The sequence below is a fragment of the Lathyrus oleraceus genome, chromosome 3 (genome assembly GCF_024323335.1).
Source record: "Lathyrus oleraceus cultivar Zhongwan6 chromosome 3, CAAS_Psat_ZW6_1.0, whole genome shotgun sequence".
Lineage (NCBI taxonomy): Eukaryota > Viridiplantae > Streptophyta > Magnoliopsida > Fabales > Fabaceae > Lathyrus > Lathyrus oleraceus.
Genome location: NC_066581.1, coordinates 451,576,302 through 451,598,532, shown reverse-complemented (window position 1 = coordinate 451,598,532; position 22,231 = coordinate 451,576,302). Strand labels below are relative to the sequence as shown.

Here is a 22,231-nt window from a genome sequence, read left to right as displayed (position 1 = left end):
TAAGCCCAAGCAGGTAAAGTCCTTCAAGTAAGGCAATTGGTGGAAGGTAGGGACAAGCAACCTGTCCCCCACTATGCAGTGAGTCTTCTCCTTGCTCCCATTACATGGTTGTAGCAGTGAGATCAAAAGCCCAAGATCCTGTGCAGTGCACATTGAGTCAGAGTCATCGAGTATAGAAGGGTTCCCCTATTCTGGACCCATGCTCATTTGTCAGCTCTCCCTGGTTAGGGATAAGAGCTGTGAGGTCTCATCCTCACTTCATCCTTTCATCTGCTTCGCCTTAGCCTCGTAATGGCAAGGTTAAGAGCAAACCCAGCCTGTACAGACGATTGCTTAGGCAGTCAAACCTGATTGATTGAGCCCCCTTGTTTGGCTATAGTGCGTGATATGTGGATATCTGATTGACATGTTTGTTTGAGATGCCTGTTCTCATTTAATGCTGATATATGATTGTATGCTTGTGTGCTAGCTTCTTCCCTGGTTAGGTTAGTTTGCTTATGCAAGTAGGATAGAAAACCGAACTTAGGGTTAACGATGCATGACAACATTAGGCTCGAGTCTCAGCTCCCTAGTTATGTGTCTTTCCCCGGTTTCTGGTTAGCAATTCAGTCCCTTTCAGGGGAACTACATCGCCCTGATCCTTGTTCCAGACAAGGTATGTAGGCAGGTGGTCGTACGAGACCACTCCGGGCGCCTTTTTTCTTTTTTGCGTGTGTTTGTTTGTATTTGTTGTTATCTGATTGTATGTTTGGGTTCGGATGCCGGCGTAAGCCCAGGATTGGCAGTCGGGCTCCACGTTTGCCCTTTTGAGTGTGTTTTGGTTCGGATGCTGACGTAATTCCATCCAGTGGTTGTCGGGCTCCATGTTTGCCACCCTTGCTTGTTTGTGTTGTTTTGTGTTGTTTGGCGTGCGTAAGCCGAACTACAGTGGCTCTGATTCTTGTTCCAGACAAGATATGTAGGCATAAGGTGCGATACCTTATCGAGCCCGTCTCTCTTAACCCCACCTGCGTTCCCCGTGTGTGTGTGTGATGTTTAGCAACCTTTTCTTTATTCTAGGACGTGGATCCCTAGGAGTACCTAGGACGTGAGGGGTGCTAATACCTTCCCCTCGCGTAACCGACTCCCGAACCTTTTCTCTCTGGTCGCGAGACCATGTCTTTCCAGGTTTCTCTGAGCGTTTCCTTTCCCTATCTTGGGATAAATAACGTTTAGTGGCGGCTCTGTGTGTTTTTATTTTTAGGCTCGCCGGTTGATTTTTCGCAGGATGCGACACAGACAAATTGGCAGTTGACTTCCATGTTTCATCTTTGTTTTCTTTTAAGGAGATTAGTGTAAGTCCATGGAGTGGCCTCTGATATCCCGTTCTGTTTTAGGAGATTGGTATAAGACCATTGATTGGCATCCGGTATCCGCCTTTTCTTTGCTTTGTTTGTTTATTATTATCCATTTCCATTCCAAAGGACACACTTGAATCATCTTCTATATGATCTCAAGAAGTGAACCCTCTAAGAAGTTTTACTTTCCATTTCCATCCATCCATCATTCATTATGTCCTAGACTTTTCACACTCTTGACTTTCAAACTTGACATAAGTGTTGTGCAAACATCTTCATGTTTTCTAACTAAAAACCTGGACCCAAGTCCTTGACCTTTTTTCAAACTTCATTTCATAATACTTATTTGAATTAACCTTAATCATACTTTGACTTCTATTTCCATAATCATAATCAGTAACTTCACTCATTCACTTGTTTGGCTTTGTCCATTAATCCTTTCATACATGAGCTATAGGTTTGATTTATCTTAGTGGTTGATGTTAATCTCACCTTCTGTCTTTAGTGATTGAATTGTAAGTCTTCCTCGCCTATTATAGGGTTAACCCCTCCCTGGCAAGTTGAAGCTGTTCTCACATGGTGGACGTTGTTGTTTGTATAAGGTTGAGTTTTCTCCCGTGGATAACGTAAGACCTAGGGTTTGTGTTTAAAATTGAACCTAACCCACTTTTGGAAATCTTTTAGCCGAACTACGGCGTTTTGATCCTTACCTTTGATGGAAGGTACGTAGGCAGCGGGTTCATCCGTTCAAACCCAATAAAACTTGTATATTCTTTTCTCATCATCCCAATCATGTTTGCACAATGTTTATGTCATAACAAATAACAATATTTTACAACAAGTGTGAAAAGGGCTCCCTAGGAGTACCTAGGACGTAGTGGGTGCCTAACACCTTCCCATTGCGTAATTTACCCCTTACCCAGACTCTCTGATCTTTTTATTAGTTTTCTACGTGTAAAACTTCTTAGGCTTTTGTTCGCTTTTTAGCCAGTCCTTTGGATAAATAAAAGTGCGGTGGCGACTCGAAATTTTAACGTATCTCTTAGCTTATGGTTTAATCGATAAATCATATAGCGACGAATACACCGCTACAAGATCCCAACTGAGTTCTATTGGGGTATGATGTTCGATGAGTTTGTTAGTTTGGACGAAGAGAGATTAATTGCTCTAGATGACTTGATGAGACAAAAAAGAGAGTGGCTAAGGCTTACAATTAAAAAGTGAAGTCCAAAACCTTCAACCTAGGAGACTTGGCGTGGAAAGTCATACTGCCCATGGATCAAAAAGATAGAATATTGGGCAAGTGGTCCCCAAATTGGGAAATACCATTCAAAGTTCTGCAAGCATATACGAATAACGCATATGAAGTCGAAGAATTGACTCCTAAAGGTCGAACCCTGCAAATAAATGGCAAGTATTTAAAACAATATAGACCTATTTTGCAGGAAATACATATCAATGCAGAATAAAAATAACTTTAGAATTAAGAAGGCTAAAAAACAATAGCCTTAAATTGTCGAGATGCCACAAGAGCATATTTGAAAGTTACAAGGTCCAAAAATATTACTACAAATGAAAATATACTTAAAGAAAATAACAATAAGTTCCCTATAAGGGGAAATAAGTCTTGAATTTTTCATATTGAAGCTTTGCTACGCTTAGTCGACGATCAGCCTTAGAAATAAGTGAAGCAAAACCAGTTATCTCAATTTTAAGAGTGGTCACATTTTCCAGGTGTTGAATTCCAACTTGGTTTTATTCATCTATTTGCATCCAGAGCAGCAACAACTTCATTCTATAGGTGAAGTTTTTCCTCCAATTGCTCAGCGCGTTGGTCAAATTCTATGGCTAGGTTCCATGCCTTCGACCTCTCATTTTTTTATATGTCATGTTTGTTTTAGCATCATGTTTTCTCTAGAAATCAACAATGATATGGTCGAAGAAGGCCCCAAAAGTCACCAAGAAATCAACAATTTCACTAGGGGCATCAGGAATTTCAAGCTTTTTTAGCAGCGTTTTGATGCCATAACCATAGATGAAATCTTTCTCCAAAGCTTCAAAGAGATTAGTTCCTCCGAGTTAGGCCTTCAGTTGTTTTAGGACTTCATTGACGGTCTCAGGGCCATTGTTACCTCCAGAAACAACCAAAGAGCTTGAACATCGGTCAGTGGAGTTACCCTTGCTGCTTAACACCATCTTCATGTAGGAACATGGATTGGTTTTCTTCTACGTGTCTCATTCTTCTTGAGATAGGATATTTCTTGGTGAGGGGGTTAGTTTTAAAGTCGACATCTTTTGAGTTTCCTATTCGATAGTTGGATTGGTCTCCATATTAGGTTGTTCAGCATTAGCGAAAGTTTCAGTAGTTTGTTGTTGTTGGTGAGCATCGTGAGTTAATTGAGGGCTACCAGGAGGAGTTGGTTTTTTAGGCTCTTCTTGCTCAAAGTTATCTATTGGATAAGTTTCATCCATATCCATATGATGTCCTTCGCCTTCATTAGACATCGAGGAAGACGACAAAGATGGTTTCATTTTTTCAGTCAAGTGGTGAGAGATGTTGTCATCGATTTCTGTAGGTTTGTTGACCTCTTCGATAATGTCTGCAACATGAGTACGTTGGTGTGGGCCGAGCTATATACTTGGGACGTTACTTGAGTAAAGGTCGACACTGGTATGGTCGGTGCCTTGTCCTACAAAATTTAAGATTTTTAGTACTTAGAAAAGAAGAGATATAGAAAAGGGTAACGAAAGGGAAACTTACTTTTAAAGTTTCTGCATCTGGGATAGAGTTGATGCTCCCATTAGAATCCAATTTCCTTGCAGTGCCGATTGTTTTCCCTGAGGGAGCCTTCTTCTCCTTTTTCGCTTTAGGAGTGGGAGCAATTTTAGGGATGGCTGGCATTTTCCTGGTGCCAGTACCAAGGTTCCTTGGTTTTTTCTTTTGTAGGGGAGTCTCAAGAGATGAGTCTTCGATATGAATCTCCCAGGAATTGTGTCAGCAACATCACCCTCGATGGTTGCATCATCAGCCAACACATAATAGAAAATGTTCAAGTGATGAAAATTATATAAGTTTAAAATGTTGGGTAATCTAAAAGCTTAGCATTATGACGTTAAATATACCTGAATAGGTGTGGAGGAAGTTCCTTTGATGTTGGATTTATTAAGCACTACTTTAGCACTGGTAGCGTCCCTCGTCCTCTTTCTGGGCTCGATAGTTGTAAATAAATAAGTTGTTTATGAGTACAAAGAAGAAGTATATAAAGACTAGAAAAGATGGAGATAAGATCTTTCTCTTTCCCCGCCTTCATGTATGGGGGTTTCAACCCTGACATGCTTTATGTCGACATGGATGTGGCCTTTGAAACTATATATGTCGTGCTTAGTCAGAGTCACTCGCTGAGCAGGTTTCAGACATTCGTTCTTATGTACCATTAGAAATTCACCAGAAACGAACCACCGTGGAAACGGAGGGGGGTAAGCCAGAGCCATTTCACTGGTGGGCAAAAAGGAAATTTATGAGGATGTAATTTTATAGCGACCCAATATTTGTCCTTTACGTAATCAGGAATGCGTAAGTTGGGAAGCTTCACAGACATTTTTTCCTTTAGAGTAACAACTGCTTCACAGATCATCCGGCTAAGGTCGTCAGGATCATACACAATTTTAAAGTATTTTTGGAAAGCCTAAATCTCTTTGATATGTCCAGCTCTAACTTTCTTGAATTTTTGTTGCAGGGAAGAAAAAACATTAGTTAGATGTTGGCTTAATGTTGCAAGAAAAATGGAGCCAGCTTGGGGAGATCACTGGCATGTCGAGTTATCCGTCGAAGGTAGTCATCTTCATAATAGTCGATCATACAGAGGCACAAGCCATTTTTTTGACTAAAAAAGGATTTGGGTTTAGTTTGTCTGATCCCAAACTGGCGCAACTCCATGTTGGGTTGGTAACAGAGAATCTTCACAACTTCCTTCGAAGACCCAAGTCAGGTAGAAAGAAGCCTAGGAGTTAGAAAATTCGCCCATATTTTCTTCGATTCAGCTTCACGTTCGCCGGTGGCTAGGAACTCATGGCTAAACCATTCAGGCCCATGTGTCCTTTTAGCAAAGGGATCCATCATTGCATTGAAGTGGTAGCACTTGGCGAACATCAAGAAATAAGACACGAAGGCTTCTCGATCTGATCTGTTCTTGTAAGTTGGAGTAAGCATGTTCAACCAAGTTCCTTCAACGCGACGTTCCTTAATGGCTTTGTTGACTTCATTAGGACGTTTAACATCTAGAGAAAGCTCAAAAGTGGCGTTGAGCCAGAGTTAAAGTAGCCAGAAAGGTCCAAATAGAAGTAAGCCATCTTTATGATGGTAGTTCCTTAAGGCTTCAGTTTCTAACCCTAGGGATTCATAAAGGGACCCTAGGATCAATTGGCTAAGGAAAACGTCTTTGCCTTCGTGTATTTGGTTGGTTAGGGTGATATACCTTTTCGCCACTTTTAAAGACCTACAACAGAAAATACATCTCGACAGCCACAACGCCAAAAAGTTGATGTGCTCTTTGTCTGAAACTTCGTCATCATCAATGACATTATAATCCTCAATATATCGGCTAAAATTGACACGATTATTGTCGAAGTTTATGGTATCTTCGTCGCTCTCATTTGGGTCGAAGATTTTACCAGTTGGGCGAAGACTAGTGATGGCCACCATGTCAAAGAGAGTGGGTGTCAGCATCCCACATGGGAGTTGAAAATTATTAGTTGTGCTTTCCCAGAATTAGAGGGAAGCAACCAACATATTTTGGCAGTAGGCGGGACTGGTTCTCGTCAATTGGATAGGGTCAAAAATACCTCTTTCCTTCCAAAATTCACTCTTTTTCCCTCAATCTTGTTCATCCAGAGGATGTAATCCTCATTTTTCTTAGTGCGGGGAGTTGAATGAAAGACACGTAAAGAGGTGGTCATGTACTATAAGCTTAAAGGGCCTACAATGCTAACTATGGGTTTCGTCCTATGGTAAGAAGGGAAGAAATCCTTGATATTGTAAGGTCTACAAAAGGGTCATACATAAGACCCATAAAATCATGAGTTTTCTCAGAGATAGAGTATGGAATTATTACCTGAGATTTGTAAATGTGCAGTTTTGCCTCATAGTTAGGAGGTTCATGAATATACTCTTGGTTCTCAATCACAGTAGCACGGGAGAGCATGTTGGCCATTGGGAGAGAATCCTTAGTAGCTTTAGTTTTCTTGGATTTGGATGCTATTGTTGCGAGCTTGAGATTTCTGAGAAGTTTTTTGGAAGAAGAAAGCTTTGAAATGGAAGTTCTGAAGACATCGAAGGAAAAGAGAAGAAAAAGTGAAGGAAGTGATATTTATAATGAAGAAGAAAAAGACTCTCCAATCTTTACACTTGACAAATGACCCCCGAAGTAAGTGACATGTCTCATTTCCTTAGAGGAAGGATTGAAACGATCTGATGCACGTAGCCATGCCACCTACAAAAGTGGAACCATGATGATGAAAGTCATGGGATAATGGAAAATGCATGTTTTCGAAGTGACAATTGATTGAAAGGTTATGATGATTATGACGCCAGCTTACTAGTTGAATATTGTCAAAAAAGGTCAAAAAAGCCCTTATCTCATAGTCCATCAAAATAGGCGTTTTTTGGGGGCAATTTATTAGCTGGGATTTTTGACAAGGGAAAATACCCCATCAAACAAATTAAAGTTAGAGACATATTAATTTTTGATGAAGTGTACGCAGTTTTGAGTCTCGGGCGATGAGAAATTGGGACTTAGTATTTTTTGGGGGAATATTGTGGAAACAATTCAACAACAAAGTTCTCGACATCATCAAGTGCATCAGAGAAGCAATTGTTTAGGCGCACAAATGTCACATTGAAATATGGATAACTACTTTTAAGTTACATTCTGAAGGACACATGGAGAAATTGCAAAGCGAAGGGCATGCAAGCTTCTACATGGCGAAAGCTGAAGATATGAACGTTGATAGCAGTTTTTCTTACTAGTATATATATGAATTTCATTTGTAGAATTTTGTGTTCATTTCATTACAAAATCTCGCTTACACTCGAAGTACCAACACTAAGAGAAAAGAGTTTTCATTAAGAGAATATATGAACTATGAAACACCACTCTTCTACTTTAATGCAAAGTCTTTCAATTCAATTTGCATTTTTTGTCAAGTTACTTTCATCTATACATCATTAGTACTTTCTTTTACTTTTGTTTTACTGCAATGTTTTGATTTATCTTTGTCGAGATTACATTTCTACGCATTCTTTACAACTCTTTCGACCCATTGAAATCATCTATTTTTTCAAAAAAACTACAAGTTAAAAACTTTAACATTGTGTCCTAGGATTCACTAGTCGATCCTGCTTGTAACCTTTAATTAAGAGACTAGCGGTTATTTATGAAATTTCAGCGTAAACAGAACGACAACAACATCAACAGGCTGATAAAAATGGACTTCTGGGGCAACAACAACAGACTGATAAAAATGGACTTCGGGGGCTTATGGGGTAGCAGCAAGTGATCGGTGCCTCTAGAAAGACAATGTCAAAGACATATTTATTTTAGAAGACTACCCTTCCATATCAAATGAACTGACATCAACTAATGATCGCGAGGGTTTAGCTTTCTCCCTGCAAACAAATGCATGTTAGGACACTCTACCTTACCTCAAGCTATCTTGGTTGTCATCCATTTTACCTATAACTAAAGCAGAACAATTCTATCATAATCAAATAACTCAAACCCAAATGACAAACATGCAAAATCAAAGAAACTTAGGAGATGCAGGAAAAATCCCGAAGTGCATTTTCGTAACACATGAAACTCAGAAATTGCAAAAAAATGCAGAAACCTAACATGCTCAATGATCTAAACATAAAAAAAAATATTAATCTATGTTTCAATAAACTATGAATTATGAGTGTAAGTATAACATAATGTACCTTAAATAACCTATTTAAGTAATGCATGCATTACAAATATAAAAAAAAGGAAGAAAATGAAAAAATTTATCAATATGAGAAATGAAAAGAGATCGAGTGATGTCGTGAAATTAAGTGCCAGTTTGTTTTAGCTTTAAAAAAATGAATTTTTTCTTTGTATTTTTGAAAATGGATTCTACAAAAATGTTTTTCAAAATATTATAAGTTTTTCTAAATTTGTTTTCTATAAATTAAAAGATTGAATTGTTCATTCTATAACATAAATATACATTATTGAAGATCAAAACATAGTCAAAATCACAACTTTTTCAAAAAGTTGTATCTTAAAAATGATTTTTATGAAAAGCTATTTGAAATAGCTTCAAAATTAAGTGATTTTTTGAAAATTGATATCCAAAAAAAGTTTCGATAAAATGATGAAATACCTAAAATAACATTTTAAGAATAACTATTCAAACCAAATTTTCATTTGAAGCTTTTATGAAAAGTTTCTATGTAAATTTTTCTTACACTAAAATTTATAACACTATAAAAATCATTTTTAAAAAAAGCCAAAACAAACGGGCCCTAAATACACGGTAGAAAATGATTTTCTAAAAATTAATTTATTATAAATAATTTGATAAATGCTAATGTGAGAGACACTTTTTAAAAGCTTAAAATATAAATTTATTTTAAAAAATACGTGTATGTAATAAATTAAAAATTTAAATAGTTATTTTTTTTTTATTTAGAATTATTATAGAGTGTTTGTGCCATAGTAGCTAGCATGACCCAAATAATTTTCATCTCGCAAAATGAAACATACTCGTAATTCGTAAAGAAAGTTGAATGTTATGAAACATTTGGTAATCGTATATAGTTTTCCTTTTCAACACAATTATATTATTAAATTAACAAATAGTCAACAGTAGTGTGGAGTATCTCACTATAAATAATCAACCAGCCTCTTTCTTCTCTCTCTTCGTCCTCCTCACTTCCTGGCGCTACTTTCTTTCAACTTTCGATTCTTTCTCTCGATTCTCGCATCGTGAAAGAGAAAAAGAAAGAAAGACAGATTCAAACCTTCACCTTCGCCTCCGCACTCACCTTCACTTGAGATGTTTTCCATCAAACAGATTTTTCCGATACACTACGAAGGACAAGTCTCACGTCGCCTTCTACAAGCTTCTCATTCCGGTGATCTGTCCTTAGCTTCCGATTGTATTTCCGATCCCTCTCTTGACGTCAACTTCGCAGGCGCCGTTACTTTGAAGACTAGAAGCACCGAGTTACTTCTGATCCACGAATCATCCAGTCAGGTCAGCTTCGGGATTAAGGAATTCGTCTCTGACGTCACGCCTCTTTTCCTCGCGGTTCATGCCGGAAATGCCTCACTCGTCCGAAAGTTACTGGTAATACTAATTATTATTGCGGTTTTTTCTGATTCGTTGATCGAGTTGTTGTTTGATACTGTTTTTGAATCTCTCCAAATGCATTTTCATTCTCCTTCTTCTCTCTTTATTTTGAAAATTGAAGAATCGGATTAAATGATTTTTAACATGTTATTCTTTTCATTTTTAAATTATTTAGATGCATATAAACACTTACTTTTAGATGAGTGATTTGGTTGTTAATTCTATCTTACGATATTAATCAGAGTTTTAGCTCTGGTTAGAGATAAAAAGAAATCACTAATTCAAAACGGTCTCACTCTATTTTTTTCTTTCTTGTTTTAATTTCCAAAGAAATAACTGTTTTTTTTTTAATTATCTATGCATCTTATCATCTTTAATTTTTTTGAAATTAAAGTTAATCTACAAAGTTACGGGGAAGAAAAAGTAACATCTAATTTGAATTTTCTGAAACCTTCCCGTTTTATTGATGGGTTTTCTTCTGTTACACTTTTATTTATGGTGATTGGTCCCCACTTCGCTTTTTCTCCCTTAACATTATTATATGTCCCCTTTTCCTCATGACATATTTCTAATTTTCACTTCCTACTAAATCTAAATAATTTTAACACATTAGTTTGAAACGATTTTAAAATTTCAAAATTGTTTTAGGGAAAAAGAATAAGATTCTTGATTGTTGAGAGTACAATATTATTTTTTGGTTGCATGATTGTTGAGAGGGTGAATCCAGACATATATATGTCCAAAATAACATTTTTTCTTGATTTCCTTTTTGTTTTTAGTAGCCAACATGTGTTGTGTGCCACATACTCTCTTGTCCCAACCATTGGACATAAATACATAATGCAATCGACATAGCATGGCGCCTCCCTATATGTATGTATGTTGACTTTAGTCTCTTGAACTAATTTAAAGTGCATAATTAACTGCATAAAGTAAAGAAAGACGAAAACAAAATCAATTGAAATGTGGAAGATGTTCTAAATGTATAAGAAATTCTTGATATCTGATCATGTTGCTATGGTGTTGTATTCATACTTTTTATACTTCAAACAAAATAGAATATTTAGTTTTTGTCAGCATATAAATGACTACAAACCATTAACATGTTGATCAGAGTGTGGGAGCTGATGTAAATCAAAAGCTCTTTAGAGGTTTTGCAACTACTGCTGCAGTGAGGGAGGGCCACCTTGATATTCTTGAGACCTTAATTAAATCAGGGGCATCACAACCAGCTTGTGAAGAGGCTCTTCTAGAGGCAAGCTGCCATGGACAAGAAGGATGTGCGGAATTGCTCATGAGCTCTGATTTGGTCCGACCTCATATTGCTGTACATGCACTTGTGGCCGCATGCTGTCGGGGGTTTGTCGATGTGGTTAAGACACTCATAAAGGTACAGTTCTGCAGCAGCATGATTCTATATATTTAATAATGGCATCTCTGAGCTGATATATGATAACTAGCATCCACAGTTTCTTGGTCGCTATTATCTGGCACATTAAAAGGTTAGCTCCATGCTGATGTCTTCTTCATAGAGACTTCCCTACAAGTTACTTACAACTGACAGGTCCTCACAACCTCACATAATAATAGTACGAAACTAGTGTCACCTGGAGTATTATTTAGCTGTTGTCCTCTATAGTAGACTTTTAAAAAAACCTATGCCTTTCAGTACTCTGTTTTTATTGGTAGTTTTAACGTACGCTTATTGGTAAATACTTGGTGTGATATGCTAAGTTTGATATCTTTTTTTCAATGGCAGTGTGGTGTGGATGCAAGTGCTACGGACCGGGTGCTTTTACAGTCACTTAAGCCTTCTCTCCACACAAATGTAGATTGTAATGCGCTAGTTGCAGCTGTAGTTCATAGGCAGATCCATGTTGTCAGTTTGCTCCTTCAGGTAAACTTGTATCTTGACCCCCTTCAAGTCTTCGATTACCAGTACAGTTTGGTTTAGTTTGCGAGAACATTTCACATGTCTCTGCAGAATCCTAGTCATGTACAGCCAATATATTCTTGCTTTTGTAATTTTCCATTTGTGAACTATGGTCTGTTACATTTTTCAAATGAATTATAGTTTTTCTTAATAGTTCCCATCAAGCTCTAATTCATCATGTTAGAACTAAGAAGTCAGTGACCTCATCTGGTTAAAGCTGAATATTTTGTCATCAGTCTGCCAAGGCAGCGGTCTTTTTTAATGATGTTAGGCCGTGATAGAATTAGGTAAAGAGAGAGAATGAAAAGAAACTCTCATTGTATTATATGATGAACAGTAATACAAGAGGCTACAATATATATCCATGTAATCCAAAACAGAAAGGTGTGAGGCGCATAACAAGCTAACAGCACACCACTAACAAAGCTGACAGCTCAGCAAAACAGAATAGAAAAATAAAATGAAGGGCATATTAGTAAACTACTCTATTAGTCCCCCTTAGAAGCTGATGGCAGACTGGTCAAAGTAGCCTTATCATACACACGCAACTTGGAACGAAGAGGAACAAACTTGGCAGCAGAGAGGGGCTTAGTGAGAATGTCAGCCCATTGATCTTGAGCTGGTACATGAGCAACAGTCAGACTTTTGCTGAGTACTTTCTCTCGCAGAAAGAAAATATCAAGCTCCATATGCTTAGTCCTGTTGTGAAGAATAGGATTGTGAGCCAAAGTAACATTGCTCAAGTTATCACACAAGATCTTGGGAACTTGAGAGGAATAATGGAGTTCCTTAAGCAAGGACTGAATCCAAATGAGTTCAGCAGCTAGCTGAGCCATACTGCGATATTCCGCCTCAGCACTGGACCTTGCAACAACCTGTTGCTTTTTGGACCACCAGGAAACAACATTAGGCCCAAGATATATGCAGGCCCCTGAAGTAGATCTCCGGTCATCAGGGTCTGATGCCCAGTCTGCATCACAGAACCCTAGCAACTGCATTGGTTGCTGAATAGAAGCAGGCTGAAGGAGAAGACCATGGTGCAGAGTACCACTTAGGTACCTTAAGATTCTTTTAACAGCCTTCCAATGATCCTCTAAAGGATTGGACAAAAACTGACAGACTTTGTTGACTGAAAAAGAGATCTCTGGCCTAGTTAAGGTAGCATATTGAAGGGCACCAACCACAGACCGAAACTGAGTAGGGTCATCAACCGCAGCAGACCCAACCTTGGACAATTTGCTGCTAGAGATCATGGGAGTAGGCATGCCATTGGCATTCAACATATTAAGCCTTGAAAGCAAATCTGTGATGTACTTAGTCTGAGATAAGAGAAGAGAACCATTAGGGAGATGAGTCACTTGAATCCCTAGAAAATAATCAAGGTGTCCCAGCTGTTTGAGAGAGAAAGAATTATTGAGATGCTTGATCAAGGAAGCTATAAAAGGAGCAGAACTACCCGTGATGATTATATCATCTACATAGACCAGAATTAGAATCTGAAGTTTACCTTGATGCAACAAAAACAAGCTAGGATCACATCTACTAGCCTTAAACCCGAGTTGAACCAAGGCACACTTTAGCTTATCAAACCAGGCCCTAGGAGCCTGTTTTAAACCATAAATAGCCTTATTTAACTTGCAAACAAGAGTGCTGTCAGCAACTTCAAAGCCAGGGGGCTGTTGCATAAAGACTTCTTCTTCAAGAGTGCCATTGAGGAAGGCATTGTTAACATCAATCTGCTGCAATGGCCACCTGTTTGTAACAGCAATAGAAAGAACAATTCTCACAGTGACAGGTTTAATGACAGGAGAGAAAGTCTCTTGAAAATCATTACCAGCCTTTTGATGGAACCCTTTAGCCACTAATCTGGCTTTATACCTGTTTATGGAACCATCAGGATTCTCCTTAGTCCTGAACACCCACTTACATCCAATAGGCTTCCTTCCAGCAGGAGCTTTCACCAAAGTCCAGGTCTGATTTCTCAGCAATGCCTGATGTTCTTCCTTCATGGCCTGAAACCAGTTAGGAGCAGCCAAGGCTTGTTCAACAGATGTAGGTTCAAGGTGGGCTATTAATAGAGTAGGGTGAAGTCTAGGAAGGGTGATTCCTCTTTTGGCTCTAGTTTGCATAGGATGAATGTTTTGAGGGTGAATGGAAGGTAAAGCTGTGGCAGCAGGGTGGGAAATAGGACTAGGGCCAGGGGAGGGACCAACTGAAGGAGAGGAATATGAAGAGGAGGGAGAAAGAGTGCTAGCTTCAGCTGGATCAGAGAGAATGAGGGCAGGAGAGGAAGAAGGAGAAGAGGTAATGGGAATGGCAGTGAGAGGTTGAGGGATAGGTTGCTGACCGGAAGAATAAGAGTAGTTAGAGGGAGCAGCAGAGGAAGAGGAAGAAGAGATTGGAGAAATATTAGGAATAGTGGGACTGCTAAGTTGAGGAAAAGCAGAATTTGAGGAAGAAGAAGGCATAGAAGACAGATTAGAAGTAGAGGGAGTAGAGGGAACAGGAGGAAAACTGAGAGAGGGAGAGGAAGAGGATGGAGTGTTAGGAAGAGAGACAGATTTTGAAGAAGAAACCAAGGTGGAATAAGGAAAATTTGCTTCATTAAAAACAACATCCTTGGAAATAAAAATGCGACCATCTGAAGCAAGGCATTTATAGCCTTTGTGAGAGGTAGAGTATCCAAGGAAAATGCACAGTTGAGATCTAAAATCAAGTTTATGAGAATTATAGGGACGAAGGAAAGGATAACAAGCACAGCCAAAGACTTTAAGGGTAGTATAGTCAGGGTTTTTGTGAAGTAATTTAAAATAAGGTGAGACATTGTCAAGTATAGTTGTAGGAAGTCTGTTAATGAGATATGCAGCTGTGACAAATGCATGATCCCAGAATTTTAAGGGAAGGGTGGACTGAGCAAGGAGTGTGAGGCCAGTCTCAACAATGTGCCTGTGCTTACGTTCAACAAGGCCATTTTGGTGATGTGTATGGGGACAAGTGAATCTGTGAACAATCCCTAAATCTGTGAGATATTTGGTAAGAGGCCTAAACTCACCTCCCCCATCAGTTTGGACACATTTAATGGGACAATTGAACTGAAGTTCAACCATTTTCTTAAACTGAAGAAACTGAACCATGGTGTCAGACTTAAGTTTGAGAGGAAAAACCCAAACAAACCTAGAGAAGGCATCAATACAGGTTAGGAAATAGGTATAACCACTGGAAGATTGCATAGGGGCAGGACCCCAGAGATCACATACAACCAGCTCAAAAGGATGAGAGTAAACTGTGGTAGATAAAGAAGAAGGAAGTCTATGAGACTTGCCAATGCAGCAAGCATGACATAACTCAGCAGGGGGTTTAGATGGAAAGGACTGATTACACAGTTTGAAGATTTCAGTGAGGGCATGATGATTGGGGTGTCCCAGCCTAGTATGCCAAAGCACATATTTATTGGATGCAATAGAATTTGCAGCATTAAAGTGAGAGGAAGGTAAAACAGTACTGACAGAGTTTAGAGAAGGATTGAAAAAGGTACTTGTAACATTATAATTGCAAGATTCATTACAAGAAGACAAAGGATTTATAGGATGATTTGCAACAGATTCAGTACACTGAGATATAGAATCTATAACATCTGTCCTATAGGAACCATTACAATTGTATGCTGCAGGATAACTATGACTAGAACTATAAGAGGAAGAAGACTTGGACAACGGAGGAGCAGCTGGATTGGAGAATTTATAGAGGCCATCAGCACCAACAAGACCACTGAGTAAGACTTCAGAAGTAGCCTGAGATTTGACAACACAAAACTTAGGATGAAATTCAAAAAATACAGAATTATCTTGAGCAAATTTGCTCACACTCATAAGGTTTTTAGTGATGTGAGGGACATGTAAGAGATTGTTAAGAGTGAGAGATAGATGAGGTTTGTGAGGTAAGGGAAAAGACATAGAACCTACAGAGTTGATGGACAAACCTTGGCCGTTACCTATGAAAACTTGTTCAGTTCCAGGCACGGAGGCAGAGTCAGACACATTAGAGGCATCAGGAGTAACATGATGAGAAGCTCCTGAGTCAGGATACCACCACTGGTTTGCACTGCTAGCTTCAGTACCTGCATAAAAGGCTTGTGGTGCAGAAGATCTGGGAGGTGCAGCTCTGGGAGAAGCATAAGCAAGCGGCACAGGATAAACAGCACGAGGAGCCACGTGAAAAGGATTGAAGGGAGCTCGATGATGTGGATAACTAGCACCACTGGAATTGGCATAACGATAGTAGCATACAGAAGCATCATGACCAGGTTTGTGACAAATCTGACACGGTGATTTCCCAAAACGACCTCCTCCACGACCAAATCGACCACCACCGCGACCAGAACGACCACCACGTGCACCATAGGAATGATTTTCAGCATTAGCGGTGACGTGACTCGTTCCTTGAGGAAACGCCTCGGAGACGACTTGATCAGAAGCGCCTGGAGTAGGAGAAGGTGTTGCTTGAGTGAGATTGACCGTCGCCGTCGCAGGTTCTGTAATCGCAGCTTTGCGATGCTTCTCCAATCGCGACTCATGAGCAAGCAAGGAAGACTCCAACTCTTCCAAGGAGCTAACGTCATCTTTGCTGTTGACGGCGGCGACAATAGAATCATAATCCTCAGGTAACGAATCGAGAACAATCTCAATTAGGTTACGAAGAGGAACGGGATCACCGATGGAGGTTAGCGACTCACTGATGTCACGAGAACGCGTCATAAGCTCAGTAATCGTTAGTGAACCCTTCGTAAGACGCCGGAGTTCTGAACGAAGTTGACGAGCCTTGGTGGAGAGAAGAACATCAAAGTAGCGATGAACTTCGGTCCACACCTGCCACGCATGCTTGCAGTCAACGAGCTTAGGAAGGAGAGCATCGGAGATAGTAGAGAGAAGCCAGGTGCAGATGAGAGCATCCTGCTGTTCCCACTCAAGAAACGCACTGTGAGATGCAGGATCTGAGGGAGACGGTGACGGAATCACCGGAACAGTGACAAAGCGTTGAAGACGATGACCACGGACGACGCCATCAATCTGCTGCTTCCACTGTTTGAAGTTCTTGTCGTCAAGCTTAACAGAAATTAGGTGAGAAAGTTTCACCTGAGAGGAAGGGAATAAAGATTCCATGGATCGGAAAAAAATTTAAGCTCTGTATACCATGATAGAATTAGGTAAAGAGAGAGAATGAAAAGAAACTCTCATTGTATTATATGATGAACAGTAATACAAGAGGCTACAATATATATCCATGTAATCCAAAACAGAAAGGTGTGAGGCGCATAACAAGCTAACAGCACACCACTAACAAAGCTGACAGCTCAGCAAAACAGAATAGAAAAATAAAATGAAGGGCATATTAGTAAACTACTCTATTAGGCCGGTTTTACAGCCAAACAGCAATTTAGAAAACATAAAATACGATATTCATTTGTAGTGTTTAATATTTTATTAGTTAACTCTGCTGATAGTCTCATAATTGCATCCGTCTTCTTACTATCATTTTAATTGTTAACGCTAATTGAGCCTCACTAGGATTTTCTTACAAATGAACTACAGAATGGTGCTACGACAGAGTTTGAAGTGAGGCTTGGAGCATGGTCATGGGACATTTCAACTGGTGAAGAACTCCGTGTGGGTGCTGGACTGGGAGAACCATATGGTATCACCTGGTGCGCAGTTGAGTATTTTGAAAATAGTGGTGCTATATTAAACTTACTCTTGCAATATGTTTCCTCAAATAGTTATCACCATAGAAGAACCGTTCTACACCATGCTATCCTCTGTGGCAATGTCGAGGCTGTTAGGATACTCTTAGAATGTGGTGTCAATGTGGAATCCCCAGTCAAAACAACCAGCAAGACCAAGTTCCTTCCTATACACATGGCATGTCGTCTAGGCTTACCAGCCATAATTCATTGCCTTATTGATTTTGGTTGTGACTTGAATTCTTTAACAGATTCTGGTGACACAGCTCTGATGATTTGTGCAAAATATAAGCAAGAGGAGTGTCTTAAAGTACTGACAAGGGCTGGTGCTGATTTTGGCTTGGAGAATATTGCATGTCAATCTGCAAGTTCACTTGCCGAGTTGTACAACTGGTCACATGATTTTCAACAAGCAGTGTTGAGTGTGATTAAAAACGGCAAGATACCCAAATCCAGCAATACTTCCACCTTTTCCCCTTTGATTTTTGTATCTAAGGCAGGAGATACTGAAGCATTGAAAACTGTCATCGAATCTGGAGAATTTGATCTTGACTATCAAGATTATAGTGGTTTCTCAGCGGTTATGCATACAGCCGTGAAAGGTCACGTTGAATCATTTCAATTGCTTGTATATGCTGGAGCCGATGTAAAGTTGTGCAATAAATCTGGTGAAACAACAATAATGCTATCTGAATTGAATAATAAGAGTGATTTATTTGAAAAGATCATGCTTGAATTCGCACTCGAAAAGGGTAATAGAAATGCTGGTGGCTTCTATGCTCTACACTATGCAGCTCGTCGTGGGGATTTGGATGCGGTTTCATTGTTGACCAACAAAGGCTTTGATGTCAATGTTCTAGATGGAGAAGACTACACGCCACTTATGTTAGCAGCAAGGGAAGGCCATGCATCCATTTGTAAGCTTTTAATTTCATATGGGGCTCATTATAATGCTAAAAATACAAGAGGCGAAACTGCACTTTTACATGCAAGGAAATTCGGTGGAGGTAAAAACGATGCTGAGGGTGTTATACTAGATGAGTTTGCTCGTAAATGGGTATTAGATGGTGCCTACGTTCAAAAACACACAAAATGTGGTAAGGGCACCCCACATGTAAAACAATTAAGTATGTTGGGTTCATCAGGCGTTCTTTGTTGGGGTAAGTCAAGCAGGAGAAATGTGGTGTGCTGTGAGGCAGAGTTAGGGCCAAGCTCCATTTTGTGTAGAAATAGGTACAACAAAGGTGATGCAGAAGTACCTGGAATGTTTAGGGTGCTTACTAATAAGAACAGGGAAGTGCATTTTGTCTGTGAGGGAGGGTTTGAAGCTGCTGAGCTTTGGGTGAGGGGTATTAAACTTGTAACCAGAGAGGCTATTTTTCATAAGCAGAGAGACATATAAGTTGTAGCATCAATATTTATAGTAGGATGTATATAGATGTTTCCTGCTAGAGGCAATACTTCATTTCGAAGTATTTTTAGTCACGTTTTGTATTGTAAAGATTTTGATTAGTTTTTGGTACGTCAAAGAGCTGAAACACGAAATTACAGTAGCATTTTTTTGTTATTACATCGGTTTGTCTCATCGGGATGCGCTTGCGGTGTTGGACGACAACATCGTTGACAGGAAGTTGATGTTTTTTTTTTAACTCTGTTGATATCTGTTGTTGGCTAAACTTGAGTTTCACTATGAGATTTTGATAACAAATAAATGCAGCAATTTTCCAGTGAAAGCTAATCAAATAAGTAGCAGTTGTTTTTGTGTGATTGAAAATATTGTACTATTTGTTTCACTAGGAAATAAATGAGAGTGATGTTTTGGAAAAGTTTGTCAGTATTGTTTATGTGTGTGATTGATTAATTGAACTATTATGTCATTGTTAATTTGTCGCAAATTAGATTTTGCATTCATACTTTTTTTTCTTTTTCTTTCTGTTCATATTTTTTTCCGGTTTTCTTTTGTTTTAGTTTAAAATTGGAATGAATAAATTTAGATATTTGTTTTTATGTTTTAAGAATATTAATTTAATAAAAATAATTTATATCATATTAAAAGTTATAAATTATTATGAGTAATTTTACATTTTCACTTAAGCACCGATACTTCATCAATTGAAGGGTCATATCATTAAAAATTAGGTTCAAATGAGATGAGAGACTAAAATTCATAAAAATTGAAATGGATGAATCAAGTGATTAGTTTTTAAAATGGAATGAATCAATTAATTAGTTTTAAAAATGAGCTTTGCTAAATACAGAGTTGAGTTCATTAGCATGAGGGAATTGACACATGTTAGTTCTATGTGTCATTGTTACCTACTATAGCAAGTCACCTTGTTACTCTATAAGTAATAAGGTGTCATCTCTTTGTAACTAACTTCAACTATAACATAATTCTCGGTTAATAGCATAATTTTGTTATAGAATAAAATATGAGATTAAACTCATATCTAGCTTAATTTCTAATATGGTATCGTCTTGAAGTTCATTGGATGGTTGTGAAAAGAATCCTAAGGTATCTCAAGGATACTCTCTCTCTCATGGTCTTCATCTGCTTCCACTGCCTCTCGATACAACTCCTTCCATTCAAGTTTTCTATGATGCAGACTGGGCTTCTGACCCAGATGACAAGAGAAGCATCTCAGGTGCAACTATTTACTTTGGCCCCAATCTGATCTCTTGGTGGTCTAAAAAGTAGCTTGTAGTTGTCAGGTCTAGTACTGAGTCATAATTCAGGAGTCTAGCACAAGCCACTGCAGACTTACTTTGGATTCAAACTCTACTCAAGGAATTGCACATTGCTACCAAAGTTCCTCTTATCCTTTGTGACAATCAATCAACAGTTCTACTTGCTCATAACCCTGTCATGCATACTAAAACTAAACACATGGAGATTGATCTTTTCTTTGTCAGAGAAAAAGTGTTGACGAAGAAGGTGCAAGTGATTCATGTGCCTGGTACTGATCAGTGGGCTTATGTGCTTACCAAGCCACTGCCTTCTACTACTTTTCTAGCTCAAAGGCACAAACTCAGGGTTGTGATCACGCATGAGTTTGTGTGTATGTGTGTCTGGGGGGGATATAAGAGTAAATCCAGAGTTGAGTTCATTAACATAAGGGAATTGACACTTGTCAGTTCTATGTGCAAATGTTACCTACTATAGCAAGTCACCTTGTTACAATATAAGTAACAAGGTGTCATCTCTCCATAATTAACTCTAGTTAATAACAAAGTTCTATTATAGAATGAAACCTGAGATTAAACTCACATCTACCTTAGTTTCTAACAAGTATTACATGATCGCCCAGTTCAGCCTGAGTGCATTTATATGTGTAAAAATACATGTGAAAGAAGTAACTGTAACACTACCTTTCAATAAATGCATCCACTCCTCCCTACTAAGGGGAAAGATTGTTACTCATAATTCCATGTTTTAGTCATACAATTGGATATTGAAACTGGTCCTTTATCCACAACTTGACCCATAAGTTACATCCATAAATATCCCAATCCTTAGTATTGAGATAAACATTCTCTGATTACATATTTACAACACTCACCCATTTGCACCCATACATGTGAGCATAGTTCATCTCATTGTATTTATCACAAGTAGAATTGACGCATACCACAGGTTCTAATAAAATTGACCCAACACTCAAGTTTAATCCAAGTGACAATGATGGAGATGGTTGCAATGACATTGTTGGCGGTGACGATTGGAAGAGAGACAAAGCAATTAAATTTATGTGAAGCCATTCGTTGTCTTTGATATTTTATGAAATACGAATACACATGATATGGACAAAAATGTGGTTCAATCACAAGGGAGTATACCTTCAACCAGTCTAACTATCCACGTTATGGTTCCTCATGGTAGTTTATTGAGTTACATACATTTACTATAAAGTAACTGCTTTGACAGTTATGATAGTTGGTTATTAGAGTAGTTAGTTTATTATTATCCCGGTAACTTTCACTGCAAGCTACACTTTGTATATAAAAACCATATCAATGCATATCGAGCTAAGCTCAATAATGTTCAATTCACAACATTTCAAAATTCTTATCATGGTATCAGTAGTGTGAGTAAGTTGTAGATCCATCTTCTTCTTCTTCTTCCCTTCACCACTTCCCTTACATTTCTTCTTGAGCTTCATTAACATATTCTCTTATGGATGCTCATGATCACGAGTATTCATCCACATGCAACAAAACCAGTCACACAACCAATAATAACACAATACAACAAAATATCAATAAAAAAACCAAGAATCTTACCCTTGATCAATACAATCCCTATTACCTTAATTCCACTGAAAACCCTAGTGCAATTTTTGTTTCTCCTCCATTATCAGAAAACAACTACGAATCTTGGAATCAATCCATGAAACGTGCACTCTTGAGCAAAAACAAGATTAAATTCATCAATGGAAAGCTCACAGGTCCACCAGAAGATGATGCTCTCTTCGATACTTGGGAAAAATGCAACAACATTATTCTTGCATGGATTTCAACATCATTATCTCCTGATATCGTCAAGGCACAATATATGTTGATAATGTTGCTCAACTTTGAACAAATCTTTACAATCGTTTTTACAAGAGCGATCATTTTTGGTTTTACGATCTTCTCCAGCAAATTAATTCTATGAGACAAGGTGTGAAATTTGTAACTTCTTACTTCAATGGGTTAAAAACTCTTTGTGAAGATCTAGAAGCTCTGAGAATTCTCCCTAACTGAACTTGTGGCGCACACCTCACAATCAAGAAAACGTGACATGGAATATGTCATTTGTTTCATCAAAGGATTCAATGACAATTTCAACAATGTTAAATCTCAAATCCTCAT

The 22,231-nt window shown here is 38.5% G+C and overlaps 1 protein-coding gene across 1 annotated transcript; it reads left to right on the top strand.

The window, feature by feature from the left end:
* Positions 1-9,224: 9,224 nt before the first annotated feature.
* On the top strand, positions 9,225-19,206 carry LOC127128128 (uncharacterized). The gene is made up of 4 exons (XM_051057374.1): positions 9,225-9,707; positions 10,825-11,100; positions 11,470-11,607; positions 17,232-19,206. Exons 1-4 carry the CDS (start codon positions 9,414-9,416, stop codon positions 18,780-18,782), a joined length of 2,259 nt encoding a protein of 752 aa, XP_050913331.1. The 5' UTR covers positions 9,225-9,413; the 3' UTR covers positions 18,783-19,206.
* The last annotated feature ends 3,025 nt before the right edge of the window (positions 19,207-22,231 follow it).

Bases quoted from the DNA above. Each gene is read 5' to 3' on its own strand.
- LOC127128128 (XM_051057374.1), top strand. From the start codon at position 9,414: ATGTTTTCCATCAAACAGATTTTTCCGATACACTACGAAGGACAAGTC. The intron at 9,708-10,824 runs GTAATACTAATT...CATGTTGATCAG, and splicing joins CACTCGTCCGAAAGTTACTG to AGTGTGGGAGCTGATGTAAA. The intron at 11,101-11,469 runs GTACAGTTCTGC...TTTCAATGGCAG, and splicing joins TGGTTAAGACACTCATAAAG to TGTGGTGTGGATGCAAGTGC.